Source organism: Nerophis ophidion, linkage group LG16 (assembly GCF_033978795.1).
Source record: "Nerophis ophidion isolate RoL-2023_Sa linkage group LG16, RoL_Noph_v1.0, whole genome shotgun sequence".
NCBI classification, from domain to species: Eukaryota; Metazoa; Chordata; class Actinopteri; order Syngnathiformes; family Syngnathidae; genus Nerophis; species Nerophis ophidion.
The window spans coordinates 39,088,556-39,104,476 of record NC_084626.1 but is presented as its reverse complement, the minus strand read 5'-3'; the positions used below and the strand labels follow the sequence as shown (position 1 = coordinate 39,104,476).

The window sequence follows — 15,921 nt, the reverse complement described above, 5'->3', positions numbered from 1 at the left end:
CATGTAAATAAGGCAAATAATAAATATATGCATTATCCTGTTATATCTCACATTCTATAATGTGTTTTGGAAAAAGATTGTCATAAACGTTACTTAATTCATTCAAAAAATAATACCAATGAGAAAAAATATGTATGCATATGTATTCAGTTATTACATTCATTCATTTTGTTCTCTCCTTCATGAATCATAACTTTACCGTTGCTGGTAGTTTTTTCTATATTTTTATATAGTTGTAGGTGTATTTATTTCGGTATAAAAAGTTTTTTGCTTAGGTCATGAAATTATGATAATAGTGTGCCAGGGCATACATGCATCATTTATTTAACGCTTAAATCTCTAGTCTACTTCTAGAGTCTTAGTCAACTTCAGATCTATCTGTCAATTCTAAGTTGTTGGATGTTTTTTTAAGTTGTTTTTTTTCTGCCCTTTTTTGTCAAAGAAAACTATTTTTTTTAATAACAAACACATAATTTGTTCAGTTAATAATAGAGACTATAAAGAACAATGCTGTTGGTGGAAAGCGGTGTATTGCAGCTGTCTTTAGCACCGAGACACAGCCGGTGTTTCTTTGTTTTTAACACAGAGCGGTCAAGCGAACATGTTTCTCTACGTCAACCAGCATATTTTTGGATGGGAAAATTGTGATATATATCTTACCGGAGACATCATTGGTTAATTCGTCCTCCTGCAGTAGCTGTTTAAAAGGCAGCTGTGAGCTTGGCTCCTCGGCTTCTCTCTGAAACACTGCGTGTTCACCGCAGCCATCCGACCTCGAGGTATGTCATTATAATCTCACTAAAACACTATTAAAACAATAAGTAGATAAGGGATCTTCCAGAATTATCCTAGTAATAAAGAGCCGTCGCTTTTTGTTTTATTTTATTATTATTATTATCATTTTCTAGTCCTTCGCTATCAATATCATCATCCACAAATCTTTCATCCTCGCTCAACTTAATGGGGAAATTGTCGTTTTCTCGGTCAGTGTGAGGACGTGAGGAGCCCTCACCCTTTTGACATCATAGTCTGCGACTTCCGGTAAAGGCGAGGCTTTTTTATCAGCACCAAAAGTTGCAAACTTTATCGTCGATGTTCTCTACTAAATCCTTTCAGCAAAAATATGGCAATTTCGCGAAATGATCAAGTATGACACATAGAATGGACCTGCTATCCCCGTTTAAATAAGAAAATCTCCTTTCAGTATGCCTTTAAAGAAACTTTTGGAACATTTTTGGCAGGCAAATGGCGTAGAACTAAATAATATCTACTTATTCCTGCTCCTTGTCAGACATGTTGAATTGTCGTTGCGTGATGTTCCTTATTGAAAATGTATCCCAAAGCAACAAACTAAATGTAAAAATAATTTTTAACAATGCATTGATTTTATTTGTCGGATATAATGAAGAATATTCCAGAAGCCACACTTGATAACAATGCCACTTCTTTCTTTAAATTTTCACCACTGACACTGCTGGTAACTTTAATCTGATTTACATCCGCTCACACTTCATCAACACCTTGACTCCTCGCTATTGTTATTTTTTTTTTGCCCTGGGGTCTTCTGTGACTGATGTATAAAAAAACATACATATTATTGTTTCCCCTCATGTGGTCTATGAGGTGATATGTCGCTATAGTTTTTACTGTCACCTCAAGTTTCAGATGATTGACAGTTTCAGTTAGTCATAAAAGGTGACAAGTTGCTGTTGAGCTGCTGAAGAACAGCCAACTGTCACAGTGCTCTTCATTTATAATAATAATCATCTACTGCCACCTTGAGGTGAGGGTGTGTGATCGCCTTCTCTTCCTGCATTTGGAGTATTTCTTGCAACAATGGACGCTTTGTGAATAAAACAGTAAACAACAACAAATGTGTGGAGTTATTGATGATTAATTGATATTGAATGCATATTTATGATCCTCTTGCTCACGTTTTAGTGTGCAGCAGTGCTCCAGTGAGCATGAAGATCCGCCCGCTCAACCGGACGGCCCTGATGGTAAGCTGGCAGCGCCCCCTGAGCGTGTACCAGCCGCCCATCAGCAGCTATATGGTGTCCTACAGCTGGGTGAAGCGGGACGTGGCCGACGAGGAGACCTTCACTAAGACGGGGGATCAAAGCATGGTGAGTGCATTAATACAATGTTGTATTTTATACTATTAGCATGCCGTATTTTATGGACTACAAGGCGCACTTAAAATCTTTTTTCTCAAAACTCGACAGTGCGCCTTATTACCCGGTGCGACTAATGTAAGGAATAATGTAAGGTTATATGGTACATGGTGTAATGATAAGTGTGACCAGTAAATGGCAGTCAAACATAAGAGATAAGTGTAGGCTGCACTATGATGGCAATATGTCTCAAGTAAACAACGCCAACATTTTACATGTTCCATTGAAAATATAGTGCACATGGCAATTAAAATTTGATCAAAATGTTTTAGTACGGCTTTGGTAAACTATGAAGCCGCACCTTTTGAAGGATTGTCGGCGCATTAAAAACATATGAATATTATTATGGTGTGTGTATAAGGTAATACATATCTGGCGTTTTGTTTCGCAATATTATGCAAAAGCCAGTTTTCTTACCTTCTGGTACCTGCTGATCTGTATTTGGGATCTGCATCAATCCTGAAAAATTGCCTGTGTCCGTGCCGACGCCGTAGTTGATGAACTTGTTGTTTTTCTCCTTCTTCTTGTCATGTGACATTCAACCTCCGGTGTTGCCATTTCTTATATAAAGTAGTGTAAAGTTCTTACTTTTATCTGTCAGTAAACTCGCCATGAAAGCGCTAAAACATACCGGTGGAGTGAGTTTACATTATTCACCCAAGGAATTTTAGTTATTAGAGTTCCGGTCGGACGGTTTTTCACGGGAAACATTTCCTGTGTTGCTGTTTCCGGATGAGGAGATGCTGCTCCATTATTGATTCAGGGAAAATCTGAATGTCATTAAAACAGTTAGCTCCATCTTTTGACACTTCTTCCACTCCCATCCTTGCACGCTACACCGCTACAACAAATATGACGGGAAGAAGACGCTGCCAAAGGTGAGCCACGTAAATAAGACCGCCCACAAAACGGCGCATCCGGAAGCGACTGTCAGAAAGCGACCTGAAGATGATCTGTAAAATATAATTTACGCAACAGTTTGACCAAAGAACCACCATTACATGTTATGTAGACCAGTGGTCCCCAACCTTTTTGTAGCTGCGGACCGGGGTGAGGTAAGGTTGTTTTTGTTTTTTCTTTGTCATGGAAAAGGGAGGTTTTTGTCATAAAAAAAGGGAGTTTTTTTGGGTTGGTGCACTAATTATAAGTTTATAAGGTACTTCTGACTTTGGAACAACAGCAATATAATCATAAGTACTACTAGATGGAGCCTGCGTACAATCGGTGGTATTTGTACCACAGTTTGAGAACCACAGTCTATATCGGAAGGTCCCAACTTTTACTCTAATGCTTGCAGACAGAAAAGTTGAAAATGTGATATGAGCATCTTCTATTTAATGCCCTTTTAATGATTCTATTGTATTGAACGCTCTAAAACCAATCAAAAGTTGCTCCAAAAATGCAAAACGAGATAGGTTTACAAACGAAAACCACAGTCTCTTGTTTGGTTCTTAATTAATTGGTTTCAGACCTGACTGTGGTACATGAATTTCCACAAAGTAGGAATTGTTATTCATTTATATTTTTTTATAATTGGAGCATATCTGACTAATGAAAGATTAGGCCTGTGCCGACATTTTTTAATAAGTGAATAAACCGAAAGATACATGACGATGAGGTCGGTATCTTTTCCAGCGTCAATATTCGAGCGGCCACTCTTTTGCTGTGGTTTCTGCAGCTGCGGGCATTTGTGCTGCATACACATAAATGTCAATAATGATAACCGTGTAAAACTCCCGAAAAAACAACACAACAATATGACAAAATAACGTATCAATATGACAATATAATGACATAACAATAATATATCAACATGACAACATAAAAATATGACTACATAACACAACAATATGACAACATACTAATATAACAACATAACAATATGACGACATAGCAACATAAAAATATAGCAATATAATAATAATACGACATTACAGTAGTTTTGCAACATGGATCTGTTGGTGTAAGAAGTGACGACTCAGCATGCAAAAGATGGTTGATATCAAAGCACCCTGTGACCCCACACTGTCACTCACCTGCCTACCAAGTGCACTGACAGCTCCATCTGATAAATCCATACCGCACATTTACATGTCCATCAATATTGTTATCAGTGTATGAGCTTCATGTGAGGTTTTCTCCATCCGTCAATCATCTTGCAGCTGACACATTCTTGCCATTTCTGTTGTAGCTCCTACCAAAGGTGTTGTGTACGATGCTTATTTTCAAATGTATTGAGCGTCTTTCACAAATATGATAAACTTGACAATATTAAAAACGATTTCTAAATCTAAAAACATTTATTATTTGAAAGATGATCAGAAATAATTAAATAGTCAATACATATTCAGGGGCTTCACGGTGGCAGAGGGGTTAGTGCGTCTGCCTCACAATACGAAGTTCCTGCAGTCCTGGATTCAAATCCAGGCTCGGGATCTTTCTGTGTGGAGTTTGCATGTTCTCCCCGTGAATGCGTGGGTTCCCTCCGGGTACTCCGGCTTCCTCCCACCTCCAAAGACATGCACCTGGGGATAGGTTGATTGGCAACACTAAATTGGCCCTAGTGTGTGAATGTGAGTGTGAATGTTGTCTGTCTATCTGTGTTGGCCCTGCGATGAGGTGGCGACTTGTCCAGGGTGTAGCCTGCCTTCCGCCCGATTGTAGCTGAGATAGGCGCCAGCGCCCCCCCGCGACCCCGAAAGGGAATAAGCGGTAGAAAATGGATGGATGGAATACATATTCAGGCTTTTTATTTATTCTTTTGGCGTTGAATATATTTTTTTTCTGCAGGAATGCAAGTAAATATAGTTGTATAACTAATGTATAATATGGCATCCTATTCAATAAGGGTTCTAGGGTTTCCCCTTAATGTGTTTGATCATGGTGTGCTGCCACAGCAAAAAAAAAAAAAAAAAGCCCTCTGCACACTTAAAAACGAGGGTTTTTTTAATGTAAAAACAAATAAAGTAATATAGGAAGTCATACAAACTCCGATGCTCTTTTTAACTTTCATTGCCAATCTCATGCTAATTCCAACGAGTATTACCTCCTGTGCACACATTTCCGTCCCCGCGCAGACACACAACCACACTTCCTTATTCTCTGCCAATCCCCTTTCACTTAGTGCACGGTGTCTAAGATCATAGGACATCAATAACATACAAATATGCACATTTTACATTAGCAGGTATTTACAGTACAAATGGCTATATATATTCCCTTTGATGTGTGCACTATTGACAAGTGCTGTACCAAAAATGTAGCTAGCCGTTTTTAATAAAGAAAAACTCACTTAAAGACATTTGAAAAATTCTCAACAAAGTACATCATACAATAAACAGCAACAATTGAAAAATACAGCAAAACAATATTAAATTAAAAAAAAAACATTGTATGTTAATGCTAATTAACACATAAATAAATGTGTATATACATTTTTTTTAGAATTTTTACTGAAAATATGTGTCATAAAATATTATGCAAATGATATGATGATGTCACAATGACCACTCCCCCATTGTCATCGATATCTTGGCAATTTGGGGGAAACTCTGGGTCCTATTCTCCCATTAGCGCTAAAATGTTTGCGCTTGAGGTTATGTCTTATTCTTCCTATTGTCCAATACAGCCTGCAGACACAACCACCCTGTGTAAGTTAGTGGATAAAGGCGGGCTCTTTACTAAAGTGTCCGTCATTGAACACCTTTGTCAATATAAACACAATGGTTGTACGCTATACCGGTATTAATAAAGTACTGTGGCACTAATGATTTAAAAACAAAACTATAATACCTTTGAAAAAAAGCAGTATTTTTTTTTTCATCTGCACGCTGCAGCGGCGACATACCGAGCCAAGGTGCATGATGTTAAGTGTGTCAGCACGCACACACAGAGCCGAGAGCTTGGAGAGAAAGAATGGCAACAAACGGCAATTCTACTGGTTAATAAAAAAGGATGTGTGAGGCGCAATTTGAAGGTATTTAATAAAGATGACACTTTAAACTCGGAAGCACAGTGCTGCTTTAAAACATGCCTCGCCAAAGGAGGCATAATTAAAATATTACAATCTTTGCTTTATACTTAGCTGAACAATTAAATAACAAGCAGGCAGATCAACAGGTAATGTAGCTAACTAACTCTTCTTTTGTGCCATTAGAGATATGTAGGCGCACACAAAGCTCTTTGGCTTGTTGCCAATTATTAGCTCAGTCAAAACCGCCCCCATAGCGTACACCAATGCAAGAAAAGAGACAGAATTTTTTAAGAAATTTCTACAATTTTTGTGTTATCTTTACCAATATTTGTTTTACCTGCTTCATGTCTTATATGTCTACTTTTAGCGATAGTATTGATTTTAGTATTGACTAATGATTGTGTTTTTGTTAAAGCACAGACCAAGAGTGGCAACCATAAATCATGAAGCATTTTATATGTCATTAAAGCTTTCTATTATATTCTAACCTAATCCTAGATTATGGCAGACTAAATGACATATAGACTCTTATAAATTGTTCTTTCGGTGCAATAAGAACAGCCCAATGTGTTAAATGCCTTTTTTGTTTTAATTTTAACCTTTTAAAATTGGTCTTTAAGTGCATTAAGAAACATATTATAAGATTTTGTAATAACAGGAAGCCAATATGACCTTTGTTGTGATCCTCTTTAGTTTGAAACGTATCTGTACCAAAATCAGGACAACCCTAATAAAGACATATGAAACATATGTATTACAAAGTATCTAGTAACAAACAGCAACAATCATAAGTCCATAAGTCCATTCCAGAGGGTTAATAATAAATAGGTTAGTGTTTTACATATTTGCCATTGTCTCTACTTGACTAATGTCACATGTATAAACCTTTTCTAATATTCCAGATGACTAAATACTAAAATTATTTATGATTCTTGTTGTTAACGTATTGGCTCAATATCGGTATCGGCCAATACTCAAGGCTCCAATATCGTATCGTATCGAAATTGAAAAATATTTTATCGGTACACTCTTAATTTCTAAACATATTTTTTTTGCCGTTCATATTTTGTACTAATTTATTGCGATGCATCATGTCCAATTGTACCTCATTACAATACATACACTTACAATTGATGGCAGTTAAACTCTAGATTGGTTTTCCATCCATCCATCCATTTCCTACCGCTTATTCCCTTTTTTGGGGTCGCGGGGGGCGCTGGCGCCTATCTCAGCTACAATCGGGCGGAAGGCGGCGTACACCCTGGACAAGTCGCCACCTCATCGCAGGGCCTAGATTGGTTTTAACATCTTTAATGTACAAAACATATCAAAGTACTTTTTTTTTTTAATATCGATTGGAGAATTGCCTGCCAGCAGTTTAAAGATTGATTTTAAAAACATTAAAACCGTTTACACAAAAGCTTAACAGCTTGCCAAAACAAACGAATGGTTAAAATGAATGTTGCGTTGCGTTAATGACCTAATTGTGGTGTAGTTTACTCATGTGTGGAGTCTGAGGGAGGAGGATTAGACGAGCCACAAAAGCAGTTTATATAATATTATATATATAATATTTATATAATAGTGTGATATGTGTGTCTTCAACTTGTGTTTTATGTGGAGGAAACACATGGGACACATTGTGGAACTTGGAGATGAAGGCTGAACAGATTGTGATGAAAACTGATAAAGTGAAGCTGACCTCATTTTGAGCAGCGTGTATATTTGATAAGAACACTAATATTATTTTTTAAACTTGAATTGAACTTTTCCTGCAGCTTTGCCTGCTTAGCAACCCCACACTTGTCTATTGACACCTTTTTTTCTTCTTTTTCAGACCAGGGATTTCAGTGAATTGTGTCTTTGCTTTCACTGTCTTTAATTAATTTAGTGTGATTGTACATTTATAGCTCAGACACTTCATTCCGCTGTCAGTGTTGATCCATTAATGTCACTTCTTTCAAGTACTCCCTCGCTGTCACTTCCCCTTATTATGCTCTCTTGATATCCATTTCATGTCTGCACACCTTTTATCTCAATTGTCCTGGAGAAATACAAGCTGCTTTTTCAACAGCTGCCTTGTCGTCAGCGATTCAAACTAAGGACTAAATGTTTTGGACACACTTCATCAATCAGCAGGAATTCATCATCTTGTTAAATAAAATGTTTGTTTTTTTTCTTGCAGAAAGCGGTCATCACTAACGTGTCGCCAGATGTGCTGTACTTGTTCCGAGTGCAGGCAGTCTGCCAACACGACCTACGCAGTGACTTCAGCCAAACTCTGCTCTTTAGAGGTAGCTTTTTATCATTTAATCGTACCTGTAATACATCATAGGTGCATCATTCATCCTCTTCTTTCAATTCTAGCAAATACCACAAGAATATTTGAAGGTTCTCGTATTGTAAAGACTGGAATGGTAAGTAGAGCACTACATTTTTGTCTTATTATTGTTGTCATTATCGTATGTTGCAGTACCACACTTTAGTCAGTACAATAAATTGTAAAACCCCCCCAAAAAAATGTAAAACTAATCCATAAAAATCCCTAAAAAAATATATGTTTTAAATTCTGAACTGAACTCTACAAATTTTTCCCGTGAGTATTGACCAATGCCTGTATTAATGCAATGTTAGGTCAGCAGGAATCATACATACTTGTATTATTTTGTAGCGTGGACTATTGGAAAAGGTTTGATGAAGTGTAGTTAATTAAAGGCCTACTGAAACCCACTACTACCCACCTCGCAGTCTGATAGTTTATATATCAATGATGATATATTCACATTACAACACATGCCAATACGGCTTTTTTAGTTTACTAAATTACAATTTAAAATTTCCCGGGAGTTTTGTCTTGAAAACGTTGTGCAATGATGACGTGCACGCAAGACGTCACGCGTTTTTAGGAAGTATGAGCGCTGCGCACACACACAGCTAAATGTCATCTGCTTTAACGACATAATTACACATTATTTTGGAGATCTGTGTTGCTGAATCTTTTGCAATTTGTTCAATTAATATAGGAGGAGTCAAAGTAGAAAGATGGAGTTGGGAAGCTTTAGCCATTAGCCACACAAACACACGGTGATTCCTTGTTTAAAATTCACGGAGATGAAACGTTACTATGGATCAGAGCGGACATGGATCCCAACCGAATGTCAACCAGCAGGTTTCGGTGAGAAAATTGTGGTTAAAAAGTCGCTTCTTACCGGATATCAGCTGGGCTTGTGCCGCCCATAAAGCTGCCGTCGACTTCCCTGAGACACGTACACTTCCGACTATCAGGTACTGTTAAACTCACTAAAACACTAGCAACACAATCGAAAGATAAGTGATTTGCCAGAATTATCCGAGTAAATGTCTCTAAAAACATATGAATTCGTCTCAATGCAATCGCGTTTTTTTTTCTAGTCCGTCGCTATCAATATCGTCAAACACGAATCTTTCATCCTCGCTCAAATTAAGGGGGAAATTGTCGTTTTCTCGGTCCGAATAGCTGTTTTTGTTGGAGGCTCCCATTAAAAACAATGTGAATATGTGAGGAGCCATCAACATGTGACGTCATCGTCTGCGACTTCCAGTTGAGGCAGGGCTTTTCTTTTAGCACCGAAAGTTGCGAACTTTATTGTGAATGTTCTCTACTAAATCCTCTCAGCAAAAATATGGCAATATCGCGAAAAAATCAAGTATGACACATATAATGGACCTGCTATCCCAGTTTAAATAAGAAAATCTCATTTCAGTACTGTAGGCCTTTAAACAGATAACGATAGTAGTTATGAAAAATGTTCAAATTGTCTTCAAGCCAGATAATATTTTTGGTACAATTTTTACTCAACATGTTTAAAATGTAATCTGCAGTCTTCTTCAAAAGGGTCAGCTGACCACCGCCTATCAACTGTTCTTAAAGGTTTGGCCAACTGGGCAGACCCTTGAAGTCTCCCTGGTTGGCTCTCCTCTGCCCTTAGACTAGGAGAAAATTGAAAAGTATATGAGCAAGAATACATAATGAACCTTTTTGAGTAGGTATGAAAAACACTAACCTATTTGTTATTAACCCTCTGAAATTGACTTACCGGTATGCTGTCTTGAAGACAACGTTTACACTGCAGGGCAAAGTGGACTAAATCAGATTTTTTTCCAGCTGACTGTTAACACTGCAAGTAAAATGTGATCTTTATCTTTCCAGTATAAATGCGCACAAGCCCCAATGTTGCCTCGACGTCACTTGCATGCGCTGTCCGATAAAGTGAAAACAAAGGAAGTTAATTGGATTCCATATATGAACAAGGAAATTGTTACTACTACTACAAAATAAAATATGTACTGCCACACCTTAAAAGTTGCTGTTTGTTTTTTTTATGAGAAAATAAATTAAAATAATATAATGTATAAATTAATATATATACAATAGTTTTGTATATTTGTTAGGGTTCTAATCTTTTTATGGCTGTAAAGCAAAGGAGGCACGGACGTCAGTGTGGATCTATGTTAGCTTTATTTTTCAACTCACTTATGTAAACAGCTTACTTAATGTATGTAACATGCAAATACGCCGCAGCGTCAAATTCCGGTCATTTAACAATCACTATTTCTTCAAAATCAGAATATATATTCAGATTTTATAATAGCCTATTGTTTGCACACTATTGACTAGTGATGCACTGAAAATGTGGCTGTCAAAAGAAGACTTTGCTCACCGAAACCTGATGTTCTGATGAAGTATCCACTTCCACTATAAGGTTGCGTCTTTCCCCGCGCACTCTAATGACGTAGCTCGCCCAAAGCTGACAAAAAAGTCGCATTCAGCTCACATTGTTGTTTAGTGTGAATGTCACAATTAAAAGTTTAAATTATCAGATTTTAATTGGATTTGGACTACATCATGATGTGGCCTGAATTTGATGCGAAAAGATTAGATTTGAAGAACTTTGGAACATTTAGACTGGCAAAAAAAATCAGATCTGTGTCACTTTGTGTGTATATTTTCTTGTCTTCTATGAAAAATTCTATATAAATAAAGTTTGATTTTGTTTGACTTTGGGGGGAAAAAATCATTTGTTTAGTGTAAACTGGGTCTAAGTTAAAGTGGCATGGTCATTGTTTTTTGACGACACTTCGTGGCCACAATAATTCATGAAGTTAAGATGCAATAGGTTGAATTGATGCGGCCACTTTGTACAGGTATTTGTACAAACCCTGTTTCTGTATGAGTTGGGAAATTGTGTTAGATGTAAATATAAACAGAATACAATTATTTGCAAATAATTTTCAACCCATATTCAGTTGAATATGCTACAAAGACAACATATGTATTTGATGTTAAAACTAATAAACATTTTTTATTTTGCAAATAATCATTAACTTTAGAATTTGATGCCAGCAACACGTGACAAAGAAGTTGGGAAAGGTGGCAATAAATACTGATAAAGTTGAGGAATGCTCATCAAACACTTATTTGGAACATCCCACAGGTGTGCAGGCTAATTGGGAACAGGTGGGTGCCATGATTGGGTATAAAAGCAGCTTCCATGAAATGTTAAGTAATTCACAAATAAGGATAGGGTGAGGGTGACCAATTTGTATGCAAATTGTCGAACAGTTTTAGAACAACATTTCTCAACGAGCCATTGCAAGGAATTTAGGAGTTACGGTCCGTAAAATCATCAAAAGGTTCAGAGAATCTGGAGAAATCTTTTTCATTGTGGTCAAATCACATGCCTGTATTATAGATCATATGTTGTCATATTGTTAGTCACTGTTAATACGTTAAGGCTAACGTCACCTGCTTTTCCTCTGCCAGCCTACAGTATCTCCCGTGTCCTCAGCCGACATGGCTCCCATAAGCTCAGGTTCCTCCACATGGACGTCCTCTGGAATCCACTTCTCTATTGTCTCCATGGCAACAGGACTGGGCCCCTCCTCCAGTGGCAGCCAGGCGACAGTGGCTTCCGTGGTGACGAGCACCTTCCTGGCGGGCTTGGGCGTCAGTGGGGGGGTCATTTCCTCCTTGCCCAGTTCGGTTTGGCCCACGCAGGTTCGTCCGACCGCCCGGACGCCCTCCGGTCCGCCCTCCGCGCCCGCCGCAACAGAGGCCCCGGAGACTCCTGCCGAGGAGAAGCAGGCCGCAGCCAAGGGCGAAGAGGAAGAAGAGGACGAGGGGGACGGAGAAGAGGAGCAGGAGGACAAGAGTACGGACAAGAAGAGGAAGAAGACGCCCGATGATCACGAGGAAACACGAGCCAACAGCACGGCGGCCAAAGACCCCATTCTCCCCACTCCTGCTTCCACAGCCAAAGAGAAACTTGCTGTCACTACAAGCCATTTGGAAGCTACACAGAAGCACCAGACAGTCAATGTCACCACTCAGCAGCCTCACAACCACAGCAGCGACATGCAGATCCCTCAGAGCTCAACTCTCGCTCCAAAGATCAGCAGCGATGGAAAGAGTCTTTGGCCATTCTCCATCCATACCGGTGAGGAAGCAGTGTAGTTGCCTTCGCCACTCAGGCTCTGAAGCAATCATCACATTAGCTCTCGATCACACTAAGTATATGCTGCAAAAAGCACTTCAGCACCAGAAATATTTTAACAACGTTTTTAATCTTCGCACACAAGCCTGAGCGCCTAATCATGCTAGAGATGTTGTACCTCAAAGGATTCCCTTTGAGATTTTTTTCAAAGTTGCCTTTTAGACAAACCTGGGTCCTCGTGTAATAAGCATGAATTCGCATAAAAACCTGGCATACGCCCTTTTTCACGGCTGCCAGGTAGGGCTACGCAATATGGCCTTTTATTAATATCTCAATAATTGTAGGCCATGTCACAATACACGATATATATCTCGATATTTTGCCTTAGCTTTGAATTAACACTTGATGCATATAATCACAGCAGTATGATGATTCTATGTGTCTACATTAAAACATTCTTCTTCATATTGCATTAATATATGCTCATTTTAAACTTTCATTCAGAGAAGGAAATCACAACAAAGTACATTTAACAAAACAATCTATTAAACAGTTATTAAGCAGGGACACAAACATACATGTAATTTCCAAAACAGAAAGTGCAAGATTGTCAGAGACATTTTAAAACAAGCTATAAGTGCACTTTAATAAATGATGTCCCCAAGATGACATAAAAAAAACAACTCTAAATGAAAGTGTACTTTTTTGTACAGAACGCCACTACAAAAGTTAAAAACAAATAAAGTGCACTTTTGTGCATGATGTCACACAAGATATTTCTATAACTGTCAAATAAAAATGAGCTGCATAATAGGAAATCAAATAGTGTATGTCCTTTACTGTGTGGTAAGTTACTGCGGACGTTATCTCCTGTTTTTTTTTTCATGCGGTGTTGATGTGGAAATAGTTGCTTTGGCATTTTGTTGGTGTGGCACCGGCCGGAGATGTTGACATGCAGAGTTTCAAGTACTCTCATTCTCTAGCGGTTGACTTTTCAAATGATGCTACAAATTAGCAGTGCTGCTACTTTTTGTAGCAACGCGTTTGCTGCATAAATGTTAAACTTATTCCCGCTTGAAGAAAAACCTACGCCAGACGATGGACCGCGTGCTGTTTTTCTTGTGAATTAACCAGATTCGCACCTTCTCTCTCTTGTATACCACCCGCACCGCACCGTTAGCATCACAGCTAGCGTAACCATGTCGCTACCTGTCTGCTCCGCGGGAGCGTGTGATGTTGCTCACGTGACGTATGTAAGAAGGTGCGCTTGTTCTACGTCTCTGTGAGAAGGAGAGACAAGAAAGAGTGGGAAACACATGCAGCGTAATGTCCGCAGCTAAAAGCAACTGCATGAGAACGTATACTTGGATATCACTATATAGTAATTTTCTATATCGCACAGAGACAAACCCGCGATATATCGTGTATATTGATACTGTATATCGCCCAGCCCTACTGCCAGGTCAAATTTCTTGTGTGTTTAAGGGGAACTGGGCCTTTTTGAAATTTTGCCTATCATTTATGATCCTTATGAGAGTAAAACATATGTTATTACAAGGTTTTTTTGCATTCTAACTTGTAATTATCAGTTGTTTATAAGTGGCTAGCAACCCAGCTATTGGGACCAATTAATTCTGCCTCTAAATCACTCAATAATGCTTCCAAAAAACAGCAGCAATACTTCATGTGTCATTATCAATATTATAGTGACTCGCTCGATGGACAATTTTCCGTTTCCCCAGGGAAGTTCCCAGTAGATTTTGGGAAGGTGGATAAAAGATTGTCCCACTGGAGGGTGTGTTAACAGTCTTGAACAGTTCGTTTTTTGTTGTGATTCAGTTTCTTTGAGCAGTGTCCACCTTGCCAAATACATGAAGCCTTTCCATCTATAATAACATTTTGTGCAGCAGAAGCACTTCATTTCTGTCGCCGTAGCTTGGCTCCAAGCTCCACATTTCCTCCAGAAAGTCACGACAGTCCTGACTTTTACTCGACTAATGACGCTCATCTGCTCAAGCCTTTCACCCTGTCTTTGTGCTCGCTCAGCTTCTATGACAGTAGTTTGTCCTTCGTATATTAAGGTTAAAAAAGATAAGGTTGTTAATCTTACTTTGTATGAAAATAACTGTCTATTACGAGGTCTGCTATGATTAGCAAACAGACTTTTGTTGCCGGAGTACATTGCTATGAGAAGCAGAAAGTCTGCTGCTATGTACATGGAATCAAATGCCCACAGGAAAGAATTCCCGATAATGCTTAAAATGTCCAAAATACGGTAAATATTGTACATTGGAATGAACGTGGATGTTACTACATATTTGATATATACACTGTATATATATATATGTATATGTGTGTATATCTGTATATATATGCATATGTATGTATATACTGTATATATATATATATGTCTATGTATATATATATATATGTGTATATGTATTTACGTGTGTATATATGTGTGTATATATATATATATATATATATATATATATATGTACCTGTATATACAGTATATGTATATAAATATGTATAAATATTTATGACCTAATGTACGCACACTTTGCAAATACATCAAAGATGCTATATAATCCATTATAATCCATTTCTAATGGATAAAGCTTTGGCCTGGACAAGAGGTCATCAGGTGGTTCACAGAGTGTTTCGACCCTTAACCACAACACTCTCCGGTTGGTGGGTCAGCAGTGATTGGCCAGATCACTGCTCCTCTCATCCAGGCTTCCAGCTATTGTCCTCTCTTTTATGCCAGAGCCAACAGGAGGCTCTCTCCGCCGCTTCTCCCAGCCTACGAACGGCTGTTTTTCTCAAGTGACCTCTCAATCCAACCTTTGTCATCAGATTCCACACAGATTGCGCAGGAAATCCTCGACAACCAACTTCCACTGTCATCAGCCATGCTGTCCACCCCTTGTCCCGGCAGTCCTGGACAAGTTGTTGGTACTTTGTTTTCTTCCTCTCTGCCGCTTCCTCACATCCCTCCTCCCACGGGACGGTAAGCTCCACCAGGATGATTTTCTTTCCCTCTGGGGACCACAAGACTATGTCTGGTCTCAGAGTGGTGGACAGTACTGCCTCTGGGAAGAGGAGCTTCCGCCCCAGGTCGACCTCCATCTCCCATCCCTGGGCCAACTGCAAGAGGTTTTGGTTGGCTTGGCCTTGGAAAACTGGTCTATGACCCTCTTTCACGAAGGTGATGGTGCTCAGCAATGGTTTTGTTTTGGCTGGGTGTTTCTTTCTCCTCTCTTGCTCCAAGATGTCTGCGAGCATTGCCAACACCTTG

General features: G+C 38.7%; 1 protein-coding gene across 1 annotated transcript in view; it reads left to right on the top strand.

Annotated features, from left to right (window-relative positions):
- The window catches only part of LOC133535390 (receptor-type tyrosine-protein phosphatase gamma-like), a 470,092-nt gene that overhangs the window by 398,059 nt on the left and 56,112 nt on the right, over positions 1 to 15,921 (top strand). Inside the window, exons 9-12 of the mRNA XM_061875204.1 lie at positions 1,942 to 2,126; positions 8,333 to 8,441; positions 8,515 to 8,564; positions 11,951 to 12,623. Coding sequence (XP_061731188.1) covers positions 1,942 to 2,126; positions 8,333 to 8,441; positions 8,515 to 8,564; positions 11,951 to 12,623 — 1,017 coding nt within the window. The remainder of the gene's footprint in view (positions 1 to 1,941; positions 2,127 to 8,332; positions 8,442 to 8,514; positions 8,565 to 11,950; positions 12,624 to 15,921) is intronic.